General features: G+C 32.3%; 1 protein-coding gene across 2 annotated transcripts in view; it reads left to right on the top strand.

Moving 5' to 3' along the window:
• ICE1 (interactor of little elongation complex ELL subunit 1) overlaps positions 1-17003 on the top strand; it is an 87060-nt gene that overhangs the window by 59339 nt on the left and 10718 nt on the right. For both annotated transcript variants that reach the window (XM_056824316.1, XM_056824317.1), the window contains exons 16-18: positions 5118-5278; positions 9645-9835; positions 10984-11090. In XM_056824316.1, coding sequence (XP_056680294.1) covers positions 5118-5278; positions 9645-9835; positions 10984-11090 — 459 coding nt within the window. The remainder of the gene's footprint in view (positions 1-5117; positions 5279-9644; positions 9836-10983; positions 11091-17003) is intronic.

The raw sequence follows: 17003 nt of genomic DNA, 5'->3' as shown, positions 1-17003 counted from the left end.
CCACTTGTGTCTTTGGGGGGGGCGGGCAGTACATTCAGGAAACACTATATTTAACCTAAAACAATGACACTCTTTTCTAAGCATATGACAGGTTGAAATGCTTTATCACTCAAGGGAGAAGCAAATAAAGTTAACTTGTTTCCTGGGCCTCCATTTTCTTTATCTGTAAAACTGAACAAGATAGCCCTTGAGGTTTCTTCTAGCTCTAGATTTATGATCCTGTAATTTAATAAGATGAAGATACAATAAGACCCCTGAGATTAGAAATGCCTATACACTGAAAAATAAGAGAAATAATTAACATAAGAGCTGGCCTTGGAATACTCTTTCACCAGTGATTGCTTGACATTTGCTATACCTATAGCTTGTCTTTAGAATTAATCAGATTATAAAAGGTAGATATAAAAGATGATAAAAGATAAAAACTATCATCTATGGTAAAGTGTCTGAAAGCTCTTTATTATCTATAACATGCTATGTGAATATAAGGTTTTAGGTATTTTGTCCAAAAATATAATTTTCTTACTACCAAGATTTATTTTCTTCATGTCTCAAAGCAGTCTCCAGGGCCAGTATAAATTCAGGTGAATACAAATCATTTGTCCATGATTGTAATAGCCCTTTGAATGAAGATGCCATGTTTAACTGCTTTTGACTGCCAATATGAATTAAAATAGACATCTGAATGCTATAGCTATAAATGCAATGTAAGTTGCCCATATCTCAATACTCTATTTATTTTGTATGTTTTAATAAAGAACACATATATTACTTGTATAGTGTTAGATAGATGATATTCATCATTTCTATAATTATCAGGCCCTTTTGTGTGCTATTTTTTTTTCTTTTGTGTTTTTTCTAAAGGTGTTTTATGATATTTTTCACTATTAAGGTAAATTAGGATTTCTTTTGTGGATTTCGGTATACAGATTGAGTGTAATAGAACCAAGGTTGTAAATCACTAATTTTGATCTTTAAAATTTAAATTAATTATTATTAACATATTTTTATGGCAAAACTTTCATCCTAGGATAACTTCTACCATTGATATGTGTTCCGTTGCTTGTCTACATGCATGCTTATAAAAGGCAAACTTATTCTATGTCTTTTTTGTTTTGTTTTTTTTTAATGTTTATTTTAAAGTATTTTCCATGGTTTCACGATTAATTTTATTTTCCTCCCCTTTTCCCTCTCCCCTCCCAGAGCCAACAAGCAATTCCACTGCGTTATTTTTAATTAATTTATTTAGTCAATTTAGAACATTATTCCTTGGTTACAATAATCACATTATTTCCCTCCCTCCCCTTCACCCACCCTTCCTGCAGCCGACACACAATTTCATTGGGTATTACTTGTGTCCTTGATCAGAACCTATTTCCATGTTGTTGGTGTTTGCATAAGGATGTTCATTTAGAGTCTACATCCCCAATCATGTCCCCTCGATCCATGTATTCAAGCAGTTGTTTTTTCCACATTTATTTTCACTCAATACTTGTTTTTATATTATTCATTTTTGTAATAATCTTTTAAAAAACAAAATCCTAAATCCTATACCCAAATAAGCAAGTGATATAAATCATCTGTTTTCCTTCTGCATTTCTGCTCCCACAGTTTTTTTCTCCAAGTGGATAACATTCTTTCTCATAAGTCCCTGGGGATTGTTTTGGATCATTTCATTGCTATCAGTAGCAAAGTCTATCACATATGATCATCCCAAAGTGTTTCACTTTCTGTGTACAATGTTCTCCTGGTTCTGCCCATTTCACTCTGCATCAATTTGTGGAGGTTTTTCCAACTCATATGGAAATCAAGCAGTTTATTTTTACTTATAGGACAATAGTATTCCATCACCATCATATACCACAATTTGTTCAGCCATTCAATCCCAGTAGAAGGACATCCCCTCATTTTCAATTTTTTTGCCACCACAAAGAGTGTGGCGGTGAATATTTTTCTACAAACATTTTTCATTATTATCTCTTTGGGGTACAAACCTAGCAGTGGTATTGCTGAATCAAAGAGTATGTGTAGCATTCCAAGCATATTCACATCTATGAAATATAAATGACTGTATGATTACTGTGTCTCCAAGCATAAGGTTATACCAATGAGGCTTGTGAATGTAACCTTGAACTGGCCATGCGGCCCTTGGCTAAGACAAACTCATTAACATGCTCGGACTCAATTCCCCAGGAAAGAGCGGTTTGCAATGTACACGCCCAAAGGTGTTCCCTCTACCTTGCCACCCAATTTTAATTGATTATACTTTGTGATGTGGTTACTACATGCTTGGGAGTACCGCCCAAGCAGGACAGGAATAAATTCAGAGGCAAACCCATGAACTCTCTCTTGGTTCTCTCTCCCCTTTCATGGAGCTCCACTGGGCTCCTTAATGACTATGTCTCTCTCCTCTTAACCTTTTCCTTCCCCGAGGCTGAGGCTGTAACCATCCTGGTCTGCATTCCCTATCTTAATCTCCTCATCCACCTCGTGTTCCTTTGTACTCATACTTTCCTATCAAAGGGAGTATCATAGGGGTTGCCTGCCCTATCCAACCACTGACTTGTCCTTGTCTTTCATTTCCACCCTGGTTCTCCGTTCCTATCTCTCCTTGGGTCCCATCACAAAGGTGAGCCCCTTCCCTTGTGGGACCCTGCTGGTCAGGGAGGTCCATTAAGGAAAACCCCACAGTATGCATTCTTTTAAAGCCCTTTGGGCATAATTTAAAATTGCCTTCCAGAATGGTTAGATCAGTTCACAACTCCAATAGCAATGCATTAGTGTCCCAATTTTGCCACATCCCCTCCAACATTTATCACTTTCCTTTACAGCCATATTGTTCAGTCTGCTATATGTGAGGTGGTACCTCAGAGTTGTTTTCATTTGCATTTCTCTAATCAGGAGGGATTTAGAACACTTTTTCATGTGATTATTGAATAGTTTTGATTTCTTCATATGAAAACTACTTATTCATATCCCTTGAACATTTGTGAATTGTGAAATGATTTGATTAATTATAAATTTGATTTAGTTTTTTGTACATTTGAGAAATTAGACCTTTTCTCAGAAAATTTGGTTTTCCCCCCCAGTTTGTTGCTTCCTTCTAATTTTGTTTGCACAAAACCCTTTTAATTTAATATAATCAAAATTATTCATTTTACTTCTTGTATCTCTTGCTTGGTCTTAAATTCTTTCCTTTCCCATAGACCTGACATATATACTATTCTATGTTCACCAGATTTACTTTTAATTTCCCTCTTTATATGTAAGTCATTTACCAATTTTGAATTTATCTTGGTATAGTTTGTGAGATATTGATATAAACCTAATTTTTACCAAACTGTTTTCCAATTTTCCCAACAATTTTTGTCAAATAGTGAGTTCTTGTTCCAAAAGCTAGAATCTTTGGGTTTTTCAAACACTAGCTTGCTGAAGTCATTTTCCCCTAGTCTATTCCATTGATCCACTTCTATGTCTTAGCCAGTATCATATTGTTTTGATGATCGCTATTTTGTAGTGCATTTTAAGATCTGGTACTACTAGGCCCCCCCATCCTTCACATTTTTTTTTCATTAGTTCCCTTGATTTTTTGTTCTTCGAGTTGAACTTCGTTATAATTTTTTTTCTAATTCTATAAAAAAGTTTTTTGGTAGTTTGATAGATATGGCAATAAATTAGTTTAGATAGGATTGTCATTTTTATTATATTAGCTTGTCCTACCCATGGACAATTAATGTTTTTCCAGGTCTTTAGATCTAGTTCTATTTGTGTGAAGTCTTTTGTAGTTGTGTTCATATAATTCCTGAGTTTATCTTGGTATATAGATTCCCAAATATTTCATATTGTCTAGAGTAATTTTAAATGGAGTTTCCTTTGTTAATGAGTTTTGTTGGAAATGTTTAGAAATGCCAATGATTCATGTGGGTTTAATTCTATGTCTGTTTTAAAGAAAGATAGGAAGATGAATTTTTCCATTTGATCTATCCAAATGATTTCTCATATATATAATCTTTTGTATTATTTGCTTCCTTCATTGGTGCAAGAATATTGGTGTATCAAGGGTTAGTACCATTTATTATTGTAAAAAATAGGTTTTGGTCTTTTTTGGGATCTGAATCAGTTTTGAAGGGGAAAAATGTTTTTTTTCTACTAGACATTTTAGAAAAGAAATCTTTGAAAGTTGATTCTGACCATCATATGATATATAAGAAGCAGTGCTAATTTTAGAGTCCATGGCTTGTATTCAGATCCTCTCAGCTTCTTATTTAGATGACCTTGGGCAAATCATCCAAGTTCCTTCATCTCTTAAATGAAAGTTTGTACTAGATAAGATACTATATCATAAGATAATAATACTACATGAGAAATTCAGAGAATGATAATTTCCAATGTCTGTTTTCTTTGAAAAAGAAACTTCTTTTAAAAATAGAAATTATAATGAGCTTCTTGTTTTGTGAGCATTCTAACAAAAGTCAAGACTTTTTCTTAAAGAATCCTCACATTTTTGCTTCTGTACTAGCTTTTGCTATATCTTTTATTTTACATACATCTTAAAATTGCATTGTATTTGATCATGATGAATTGAAACTCTTAAGAAGTTACAAATGGATTTTTGTGTGTCTAGAAAGGGTAGTCTCCTAGTTTTTCAAGGTGAAGATAATTGCATCAGAAACACTACAATACAGTAAATGCCCTAGTTTAATTACTTTTCACTCGTACTTCCTCTGTGTATGCACTAGATCTACTTTGGAGGCATGTTTTTTGAAGCAAATGTCTTTCAAATAGTTTTATTTGGTACTATAGTAATAGCATCTCCAAAAGGCCTTTTATGGCAAAAACTGGATTTGTCAAGCAATATCCTTAGTAATATCCCATCTTCTTTGTATAAAAGTGGTTTAAGTTCTATATCAGATTTAGTTAAACAAATTGCTTTCATCATTTATTTTCCATTTTAAAAGAAAACTATATTTAAAAGAAAAGAATGCTTAAGGCAGGGAAGTGAACCACACATCCTATGTACTGGGAGAAGAAAATGAAAGGAAAATTAATTTGTTTGAAATTGTCATTTAGTTAATGTATTATAAGGGTTTCTTGTCCTTTTTCTGTCTCCCCTTTAGATTTTCCAGAGTCTGATAAAATAACTTTATTTATTGCAAACATATGGCATGATATATTTGCCTTTCAAGGAGTAATTAATAAAGCAATGCAGCTGGTTGCCCGACAGCGTGCTAAAGGAGAAGTTTTAAACTGTTTGATCACATATCTCAATTGGGAAAAGGTATGTTGTATTTTTACTTCACTCATTTCATTCTAGTGCCTACCTCTAATAATTTACATAAATGTCATCATTTTGTTCCCCCTATTACTTTATATACACACATTTACAGTTTTGGTGTCTTTAATTTTTATATTAGTATTTGAACTCAGATTAATTATCTCTCCCTTGTCCCATGTTTTATTGGTCTTTGCTTTTTTAATATTGCATGATTTTAATTAATTGATTTGGGGTTATTTTTATCAAAATCCACATGGCTATAGCACCTTTTTATTTTATAGTTGATGAAACTGAGCCTCAAGGAGATTTCTAAAGTAAATGACATAAAAATATTTCTAAGATGAAGGTAATTATTTTTTAATGAATTCTTGCAACAAGTTTCATCTTTATTTATAGAATGTATTTTTGAAAACAGCTATTATTAAAAAGCAACTACAATGGACTTAAATTCTACCTAATGTGCCTTTTGTTCATCTTTTGCAGGCCAGATAATTTTAGAGTATTAGTCTTAAATATTTTTTAATATTTTCTTCCAGTAGAATAACTTCTTCCTATCTAATTGGTATAGATTCTTCTAAAAGTGATTATCCCTTCTTGCCTTTTCATGCTAAGAGATTCATCCACTCAATATCTTGGGGCTTCACTCACATTCTCTTGATATTTTATGTAATACTGACATTTGCTCATCTTTTGTTAACTTTTTTATTACTATGTAACTCACCCATGTTTTTTATTGTCACACTTTGCTCTAATGAAAATTTTATGGCCCCTTTCCTGAGCCTTGGGTTACAGCTTACTCAAAAATTTCATGATAGACTTCTTCATTTCCTTTAGAGTAATCGTCAACTTTAATTCTTTACACTTTGTAGGATTCAATGATTTACAGATAGATGGCATCAAAAAAAGAACATTAATAGAACAAAAATATACTTTTGTGTAGTTTCCCAAAGAAAATCCAACTCACTTCCTCTTCAGTTCTGGAGCAGTATATTGATAAAAATAATTCAGTGAATTGTCTATCCAACAACAAATCTTGAAAAGGACAACAGTAGACATTCCTCATCTATTTGGTTTTATCCTTTGCGGAAAATTATGTCAAAGTCCTTCGGAAAGTTTTGTGGTTATCTGGCACTTGATGCAATAGATAAAGTGCCTCTAGGAGTAGGAACATTACTATCTATATTTGGATATATATTACATATATGTACATATATATAATATTTTAATATATGTATATTATTGGATATATATATATATTTGGAGGACCTTACCATCTATAAGAAGTCCTTTTTCCAAATGCATTTGTCAAATATATCATCCATATTAGGAAACACTTTCAACATGTTTTCCTATAGTATATTTTGTGTGATATAACAACTGAGATCATTTTTCCCTTTTGGCTATGCATTTATCTTCAGAACTGAACCTTTTATGTCCTCCAAATAATGTGCCTTTTCTGTGTATATTTGATCTACTCTTAATTTTTCTCATTTTTATTGAGTTATATTTCTACTTCCTCATGTAGCACATTTGGGAATGTTTTATTAGAGTCCAAATGTGGTTATCATTGATAGCAAAAAAGTGGTAGTTATCGAAATTTTTACAAATATTTTCCATTTGTCATTCTTTCAATTTTATCCTTTAAATTGTCCTCGAAACTTTGTTGTCTTTCTTGTATTTATTTTCAGCATTCATTTTTGAAATTTCTGAGTTTCAAATTCTCTTTCTCCATTCAACATTTCCCGTATTCATTAAGATGTCAAGAGGTATTATATCAGTTTTACATCTTGAGTCTTGCAAAACCTATATCTATTTTAGCCATATTATACCCCCCCCAAAAAAAAAAATTGAATCAAAAGTATGCTTCAGTCTGCATTAAGAGTTTACCAGTTCTCTTTGGAAGTGGATGGTATTTTTCATGGTAAATTTTTTTGGAATTGTCTCGAACCATTGTCTGAATCAGAGCAGCTCAGTCTCACAGTTGATCATCATTAGAGTATTGCTATTACTGTGTATAGTGTTCTCCTGCTTCTCCTCATCTTCACTGTGCATCAATTCATATGAGTCTTCTCAGGTTTTTCTGGAACCTGCTTGCTCATAATTAATTATAGCATAATAGTATTCCATCACAATGATATACCCTAAAAAACTTGCTTGAGCCATTTCCCAATTGATGGATATCCACTCATTTTCTAATTCTTTGCCACCACAAAAAGTTCTGCTATAAATACTTTGTGTATGTAGATTTTTTTTTCTCCCTTTCTTTTATCTCTTTGGGATATAGAACTAGGAGTTTTATGGCCTTTGGACATAGTTCCAAATTATTCTCTGTAATGGTTAACTCAATTCACAACTCCTCCAAGAGTGTGTTATTATCTTTGCTTTTCTACAACCCCACCAGCATTTATCATTTTCCTTTTTCGTTCACATTAGTTAATATGATAGGTATAAGGTAGTATGATTCTTTAAGCAATGAAATTGAGTTCTATTCCAACTCTAGATATGTGATCCTATGAAGCATTCTGACCAGTTTCACCATTTTCTTCTCCATAGAAAATCTTTGAGTATACTTTCATTTACATGAAACTTCCTTTTGACTTCTATTTTCACATATTAAGAGAATATTAAGAAGAATATGATTTGAGTTCCTCCAGAAACATGTCCGTTCATTGATCCTTGGAAAAGGACGCCTCATTTAGAAAACCAACAGCTAAATTAATCATTTTTAGATGATCAGAAAAATATAATCCTTAAACATTCTTTACCTCCTTTTCTATTATTCTACCATTGTCACTGGAAGCACATAAAACTAAGCAGCATTTTGTATTTTCCTTTGTTTTATTTGTTATGACCAAAGAATTCATTAAAGCCTATAACCTCTAAATTTAGGACACTGAATTTAGGAAGGCTGGTCCTTAGAAAGTAGACATATTCTCATGACTGAATAGTTCTCAAACCTTTCCAACTTGCTAGGAAACCAATACAGCTTACAATTTGCTTGACATAGCTTTCAAGGAGTCAAGATTACCTTCATGCAATAAATGACATGTTAGAATAGGAATTAGTGGAGGAGTATGATTGAATGTTAGAAAGTAGCAGCTGCTATGAACATAATATTAAGATTCTGGAAGTTGTTATTGAACCATTTTACTGATCCTATTCTGAAGATACCACATGTCCTGACTAAAAATGCATTTACTAGCCTATTTTGATAAATGTGCTGACAGCTTAATGATTTACCCATTTAGCTGACTCATTAGAGTTACCAGTATATCTTATGTAGATTTAGCATAAAAATCAGCCTTAGAAACAAGAATAAACATAAGCTTCTTTGCCAGGTTAAACACCGTGATATATGAACAGCCCTAAGGACAACCATAGTCATTGGTGAAAGCCCAGTCCATGGACATATATACAGTTTGTCACTAGGAGGTCTTGATATAAGACATTTTGGGGTCAGGAAAAGCCAAGAATTGGTACAGACCTATCCTAATTACTGTCATAATTTGGTCCTTCAAAAATTGTAGGTTTAACAAAATCACTTTAGAGGAATGTTATTTTGAAAAGAATCATGTAAGTGGATAGCCATGTTTATCCCAGACTGTTGCAACCTTATAATGTAGAATGGTTATAATATATTAACAATTCTATTACAAATTTTTCTAGAAAAATTACATAATGAACTAGAAAAAATGTTCAAAATAGAAGCATTATTTTCTACAAACACATTATGTTACATTCTTCATAAAACATTTTACTTTGAAATGTTTTCTGGTTGTTGAGATTGCTAGAATCAGCCTTGATTAGGGAATAAAACAATGACAGAATTAAATTTTAAAATAATTTTTAAAATAACAATATTAAAGTAATTTTGTCTGACTCATTAATTATTAAAGACAATAGCTTAGTGAGATTAAAAATGCATTAGAAAGCAGTTGAAACCATAGGTGATCTGTATCTATAAGGATTATTCAGAAAGATAAAATATTTAAGCTTAAGTATATATTTTAAATTGAGTAGAAATATTCTGGTACAATCTTATTGGGTCAATTCCTTTTGTTTTGTAGGGGGGAGGAAAGTCTTTCAAATATCACTGGATTCCTATAAGCGTTGTATTCAATAGACTAGTAGGGAGTTAGGGTGAGTGGTGGAAATTAAATTGTTTACTTCTACTAAGATTAATTTGTAGTAACCAGAAGAGAACATAATTCTTATTTTTAAATTATTCTGTTTATGAAAAGGGAAAGCAGGGACTTTGATCACCTGACCATTACTTTGTTGCTTTGCAAGTAATAGCCCAAAGAACAAGTCATACATTGTGCTGTCTCTGCAACCCTCTTAAATTTTATTGTATTTTTCCATTTTCTAGTCTTCCTCCTTGGATGTTAGTATGATGATCTCCAAGCTGCTTTTGACAATACAACTATATCCTAAAATGGAATTTCACTTAAGTGAGAGATTTGGTGAAGACCTAAGCAATGACATGTGGGAATATATATTTGCCCTTGATCTACTCTGCTGTCATCAGAAATGGGTTTGGACACATGATAATATTATAAGGTATAGTATTGCTTTGCAGAATAATAGAAACAAAAGTAATTTCTCTCAGTTGTAAGTTACTTAATAAAAAAATAATTTTTAGGGTAATAATGCCATCCTTACTGTGTATGGTGTTATCCTAGTTCCTGACCTATATGTTACTTAATGTTTAATTATGAACTGTTGTATACTTGAAAATCTGTTACCCTAAAAAAGAACTACATTTCCTGGGAGCCCACTGACTTTCTGTCATTATGTACTTCCTGTTGACAGGGAATAAATTGGGTGGGTGGTTTCTTTGGCTTCCTGTCCTGAGCATGGTGGTGGTAAGCAAGGTTTGAACAGGCTAATAATTAGCCATGAGCATGTATTTTTTTTATTTTGTATCCCTTTTATTCCTTTATTTCTAATGATTGTTAATAAATCTCCTAAAATATAATATTTTATTATTGAGATTTAATTTTAATTTTTACACTGATGGCAACCAGAAGTTGGAGAAAATAATTCTCAATTTTTTAAGATAGCGTAGATAATTTTTGTTACCCTTCTATTCCTTTACTTCTAATGATCATTTAATAAATCTCCTAAAATATGATATTTTCCTTATTGACATTAATTTTAATTTTTATACTGTACTATGTATAATACAGTAGCACGCAATGTAATATGGAAGTAATAAACTTGACTCCTCCGGAATATAATACAACATAACTCTGTTTACATTGTTCTTAGTATATAGATATTCAAACTTCACAAAACCAGTAAACTAGGAGAGTACTTCTTTACATTAAGAGTTTGCTATACCTTCAAATAGTGAGCATTCTGACTCCATTCCAATTATATTTGATTTTCAAAAATTCAATTTTACCTGCCTGAATATCATTTTATTACATAGTACAAAGTATACTTATGTTTTTAGAAAATAATGTGACAACCTTAAATATAATCTCAGAATTGTAAGTGACCATCATTAGTTAACATTAGAGAAAGGAGAACAAGGGATTCAATTAAGTTTAGCTTAGACTGCTAAGTTTTGCCCAATAAGATAAATGCTTTGCAACTAATGATATTTTAGGGTAATTCTTAACTTGTTACTGTTTATTTAAGGTGGAATCTTAATTTGGTGAATTTTGAGGGTTTCATATTTTCACTATTTCTTGATTTCATAGTAAAGAACTCTGGCCTGTCATGGATAAGTGGATAAAGCACAGAAAAGGACATTTGAACATTGCATACACTCCAGATATTATTGTAGCATTGATACTAAGGCTAATTGGTGAGTTTTTGCATTCATCTTTTTTCATGTGATTTTTTTTTAGCATAAAATCCAATTATTGTAAGTTGTTTCAGAACTTATACTACTTTTGTGCTTACCTTTTTTGTTTTCAAGATTTTTAGTTGTTAGAAAGTTAGCATGTTTACTTTTCTAAAGCTTAATTTAGTTTATTTTCTTAGCTTTTATATTTATACATGAAAGGAGAATAATTCCTGTAGGTTGTTAGGATTCTTTTAGGAAGAGAAAACCTACAGGAGAATGGGCAAGAAGGCTATGGGAAGAATTTGAAAAGGGGGAGGGAGGCAGAAATATTCTTTCAATGGTGGGAGAGGATATCACTAATGAATACTCAAAAGAATAAAGAGAGATATTCTATAAAAGGACCTTATTATTATATTATTATATCCAGGGATTTGGTGCTAAGAGAGACTATTCATTCATTTTGCCTCAGCAAAAAGTAAGTCAGCTACTGAAAACAGCTATCACAGGGAAGAATGTGAAGACATCTTCTCAGGAAAGAGATTTTTGAAACCAATTAGAAAAAGATGACCATAGGGATTGCATAGGCCAGTAATGAACTTCATAATCAAGCACACAAGAAGAATCATAACATGAGCAATATTCTCTATCCCCTATAGGAAATGATATTTTTCTAAGGATAAAATACAATATAAAAAAGGTGACTAGAGGACTCTACAAGGCAATAATAAATGAGATATAATATGGATGATCTTCATTACATTAAATTTAAAAGGTTTTTCAAACAATATCCATGCAACCAAGATTAAAAGAACAAAAGTCTAAGGAAACATTTTAATAGCAGATTTCTCTGACAAAAGCCTCATTTCTCAAATATATTGATATCTGAGTCAAATTTATGGGAATATGTCATTCTCCCATTAATAAATAGTTAACGGATATGAATAGGCAGTTCTCAGAAGTACTTAAACCTACATATAATCATATGAAAAAATGGCTCTAAATCACTATTGGTAAAGAGATGCAAATTAAAACAACTCTGAAATACCACCTCACACCTTTCAGACTAGTTAATGTAACAAAAAAAATTATAAGTATTGGAGGGGCTCTGAGAAAATTGGGACACTAATACATTATTGGTGGAGCTTTGAACTGATAAAAACTATTCTGGAAGAGCAATTTGGAACCATACCCAAAGGGCTATCAGTTTATGCATGCCATTTGACCCAGCAAAATGCCACTACTAGGTCTGTATCCCAGAGAAATCAAAATAGGGGAAAAGGACCCTACATCTACAAAAATGTTTATAGCAACTCTTGTAGTTGTGGCAGAGAACTGGAAATTTAGGGGATATCCATCAATTAGGGAACAGCTGAACAAGTTGTGGCATATGGTTGTAATGGAATACCACTGTGCCATAAGAAATGATGAACAGGAAGATTTCAGGAAACCCTGGAGATACTTCTATAAAGTGATGCAAGGTTAAGTGAGCAGAACCAGGAGAGCATTGTACGTGGTAACATCAGTATCCTATAGTAATCAGTAAATTACTATAAATTACTATTAAAAAAAAATCAGTAAATAGTAAACCTATAGTGAACGTCTTAACTGTTACCAGCAATATAAGGATCCAACATAACTCCAAGAAACTCAGGATGAAAAATTCTATCCACTGCTATAGAAGGAATCTAAATTTAGATTGAAACTTTTTGTTTGTCACTTCGTTTTCTTCATTAGTCTTTTCTTTTTTTTCACAGTGTGCTTAATATGGAACTATGTACATGTATAACCTGTTTCGGGTTATTTTCCATCTCTTGAGAGTGGAGACAGGGAGCAAGAGAATTTAGAAATTGTCAGGAAAGGAAATGGGATCTATAGAGAGATATAACTGTAGCAGCTCTCTCTGTGTTGACAAAAAAATTAGAAATTAAGAGATACACATTAACTGGAATGGCTGAACAAATTGAGGTACATGATAGTTTCTTATAACACAGTAGTATTCCCTAAAGAGTGAGAATGCTTTCAGAAAGTCATAGGAAGACTTACATGAACAGATATAAAGTGAAGTAAGTGGAAGCAGAACATTGTACACAGTAACAGCAATACTGTATGTTAATCAACTTAATTATTTCACTGTATTCAACATACAGTAATCCAAAAGAATTCTGAAGGATTTCTGGTGAAAAAATATTATCTACCTTCAAGAGAAAGAACTTATGAAGAATGGATGCAGACCAAACCAATTTTAAAAAATTTATTTCTCTCTTTTTTTTGCTTTTGTTTTCTTAGTAACAAAGCTAATTATAAACATGTGTTTTGCATTGCTCCACATACATAACTATCAAATTGTTTACTTTCTTGAAGATAAAGTGAGAGAATATGGTACTCAGATTTTTTTTAATGTTAAAATTCATTTTTCTATGTAATTGAGAAAAATACATTAAATAATTTTTTAAAAAAGAATAAGGATGCACAACTTAAAAAACAAAGGCATACAGAATAATATTGTGGAACTATCAAACAAATTCAGAAAAGTGGGATTTGCAATCCTGCTATCAGATGAAACAAAAACAAATATGCATAAATTAAAAGGAAACTATGTTATCTGAAAATAACCATAGAACATTATCAATATTAAAAATTATATGCTCTAAGTGCCCTTAGTATCCAAATATAAAGGAAACATTATCTTTGCTGTAAATATACATAAACAGTCGTAAAATAGTGACAGGAGATTTCAGTGGCCTACTTTCAGTTTTGGTTAAGTTTAACAGAAAGATAAAAGAATGAACTGAACAAACTGTTAGAGAAACTAAGGCTAAAAGACAGGGTGTCTTCTTAATGGGATTGCAAAAGAATAAGCATATCTCTATACCACATGGAACTTTAAACAAATAAACTATGTTATAGAGATATTAAAAACAGATATATTAAAAAGCAGGCATACCAAATATATCCTTTATAGATCATAATTCAGAGACTACTTAGTAAAAGACAGTGATCAAAATAGAGTTTACTTGAGAAAGGAAATCAAGAAGAGTTATAAGTTGACCTTCCCAACCTAAACCTTTGAAGGAGAGGGAGTTCTATAGGTATTTGAAAATTGGAATATATTCAGAATTTTTTATTATATGCATCTTGTGCTTTCTTTTTTCCTCTTTCCCTCTTGTACTTTTTTTTGTCTTTTAAAAAATTCTGCTTATTTTATAAACTATCTCATTGGAATAACTGGGGAAAATTGGGGAGACAAAAAACAAGATACATAAAGTAAAAACTTATTTTTAAAAAATAACCTTACATTTGGATTTAGAAAATCAACTTCAAGTACAAGCTTGTACAAGCAAGTACAAGTCGGGATGGTGACCTGGTTATATGGCAATTTGTGTAAATAGAAATTTGAAGGTTAAAGTAAACTGCAAGCTCATATTTGTCAACAGGGTGTTAGGATGATCTTAAGCAAAACAAGAGGTATTGATTCCATTGGACTTGGCACTGGCTGGTAATATTATATTTACTTCTGGTTGCTACATTGTAGGAATAATGTTGAAGTACAGAGAATGCAGAGGCGGATAACACAGATGATAAAGAACTTTGAGATCATACAATGTATTGGAGGATGTATGGAAGAAACTGGAGAAAAGAAGGGAGGAACAAGAGAGCTGTAGTCAAATCTTTGAAAGACTATCTTGTGGAAAATAAAATAGACTTGTCCCAATTGGCTCCAGAAAGGCAGATTTCAGCTTGATATAAAGCAACTCTCATTAACAGTTCTATCCCAAAGTGGAATGAGTAGGCTGTTTAGGAGATACTCTAGAGAGGAATCTTGGTTGACCTCTGGGATTCCTTTTAGATATTCAGTCATTCTTTAAAGTATTTGAATGACTTTTCTATAATATGCAAATTACTACTATAACTACTATTTCAGTAAAATACAAAATGCTATTTTTATGGAGAAAGGAATTAAAACTGGAAGGATCAGGACAGGCTTCATATAAGAGCTGATGCTTGACCTGAATTTCAAAGGAAACTAGTGGTTCTTAGTCAACAGGAATAAACACCTACTATGTGCCAGGCACTTAGTGATATCAAGAATGAAGTAATTTCTACTCTTAAAGAAAGAACTTGCATTTCGGTGGGGAAGAAGATATCAGATGTGTATGTGTGTGTGTGTGAGATATAGGTATGTATGGGTATGTAGTATGAAATATATAAAGTAAATGCAAATATAAAAGTTAAATACAAATAAATATAAAATAGTTCAAAATAAGGTAGTTTGTGAGGGAGGACATTAGAAAATGGTGGGGGCCATGGTTGAGGAAAGCCTTTATATTGAAGGTAGTGCTTTAGCTGTGTTTTAATAATGTGGATTCTATGAAGCAGAATTAGGAGGAATACTTTCTAGGCATTGGCCTATGCTATGGCGGATGGTGTCATGTGTGAATAATTTTTATAAAGTTGGTTTGCCTGGACTGTATGAAAGGGAGTAATTTTAGACTAGAAAAGTAAGATTGAGTTGGGTTTGAAGAAAGAACTACTTTCACAAAGCCATCAGGATAGTTCAAACTCTTATCACTTTAGAGTAAAGAGAATATCTAGAAAATGTCTCTCTTTCTCTTATCTAAATTGCTTGAAAAAATCATCAGCCCTTATTGCTTTCATTTCCTGTTGACTGACTTGCTTTGATACCTCTTTAATCGGTCTTATTTCCTCATTATTCAACCAGATTTGATCTCTGAAGTCACTTTGACCAAAGTCACTTTTTTTAAAGTTTTTCATTTTTTTTTCCAGATTACCTGTTCAATTTTCAGTAATTGTTTTCTGACATTCTTGGGTCCATGTTCTCTCCCTCCTACCCCTTCCTTTTCCCCAAGAAACAAGGTAATATTACATGAATGGTACACATGGTATTATCTAGTACTACACATTTCCATGTTCATCATGTTGACAAAGAAGACACCTATCATACTAGAGAAGTGAAGAATGGCATGTACCAAGCTGCTTTCAGACTTTTGTCAGTTCCTTCCATAGCAGTGGATAGATTTTTTTTCTTCAAGATCCCTTGGAGTTGTCCTGGATTCTTACATTGCTGATAATATTTAAGTCCTTCACAGTTGATATTATAGTTTATTTCTGTTACTGTGTACAACATTTCTCTGCTTCTGGTCACTTCACTTTGCATCACTTCATATAAGTCTTTCCAGGTTTTTTTTTTCTGTGATCATCTTGTTTATTTCTTATGGTTCAATAATATTCCATTACAATCAGTTGGAGATCATAATTGCTATGTCTCTCTTTTTAACTTTGGCTGAGGCATAGTAGGTTCTTTTCTAGCTCTTTATCTTTACTCTGTGTGTCCCTCCTATAAAGGTGTTTCTTGTAGACAACATATTGTGGGATTCTGACTTTTAATCCACTCTGTCATCCTCTTCTGTTTTATCGGAGAGTTCATCCTGTTCACATTCAGTTATGATTACTATGTTTTTCTCTCATTCTTATTTTTATCCTTTTTATCCTCCTCTTTCTCTCCTTGTAGCCTTGCCCTGTTTACAGATATACTGCTTCTGTCTACCTGCAGAAGAATTCCCCATTCCCTTTATCTGTATCCCCTTTTCTTTTTTTGTTCCCACCTCGGGCCAGTTCCAATGAGAATAAATTTCAAGCATTGCCTACCATCCTATCTTTCCTTCCATTGTATTGATTCCTGTCTGCTTCCTCCTTTTCTTTCTCTCTTTTTCTTTTACCATTGTATTCCTCTTTCTTGTCCCTTGAAATTTAGGAGGGAGGAGGATATCATCCCTTCATATTCAATTTACTTCCTGCTTCTCTTTCTATATATGACTTCTATTCATAGCCCTGATAGTGATAAAGCTCTTAAGTATCTTCAGTACCTTAAGTATCCTAAGTTATTTAGGTACCTTTAGATATTTCAAATAT

The sequence above is a fragment of the Monodelphis domestica genome, chromosome 3 (assembly GCF_027887165.1).
Source record: "Monodelphis domestica isolate mMonDom1 chromosome 3, mMonDom1.pri, whole genome shotgun sequence".
In the NCBI taxonomy this organism is placed as follows: Eukaryota; Metazoa; Chordata; class Mammalia; order Didelphimorphia; family Didelphidae; genus Monodelphis; species Monodelphis domestica.
This window is presented reverse-complemented; position numbering and strand designations above follow the sequence as displayed.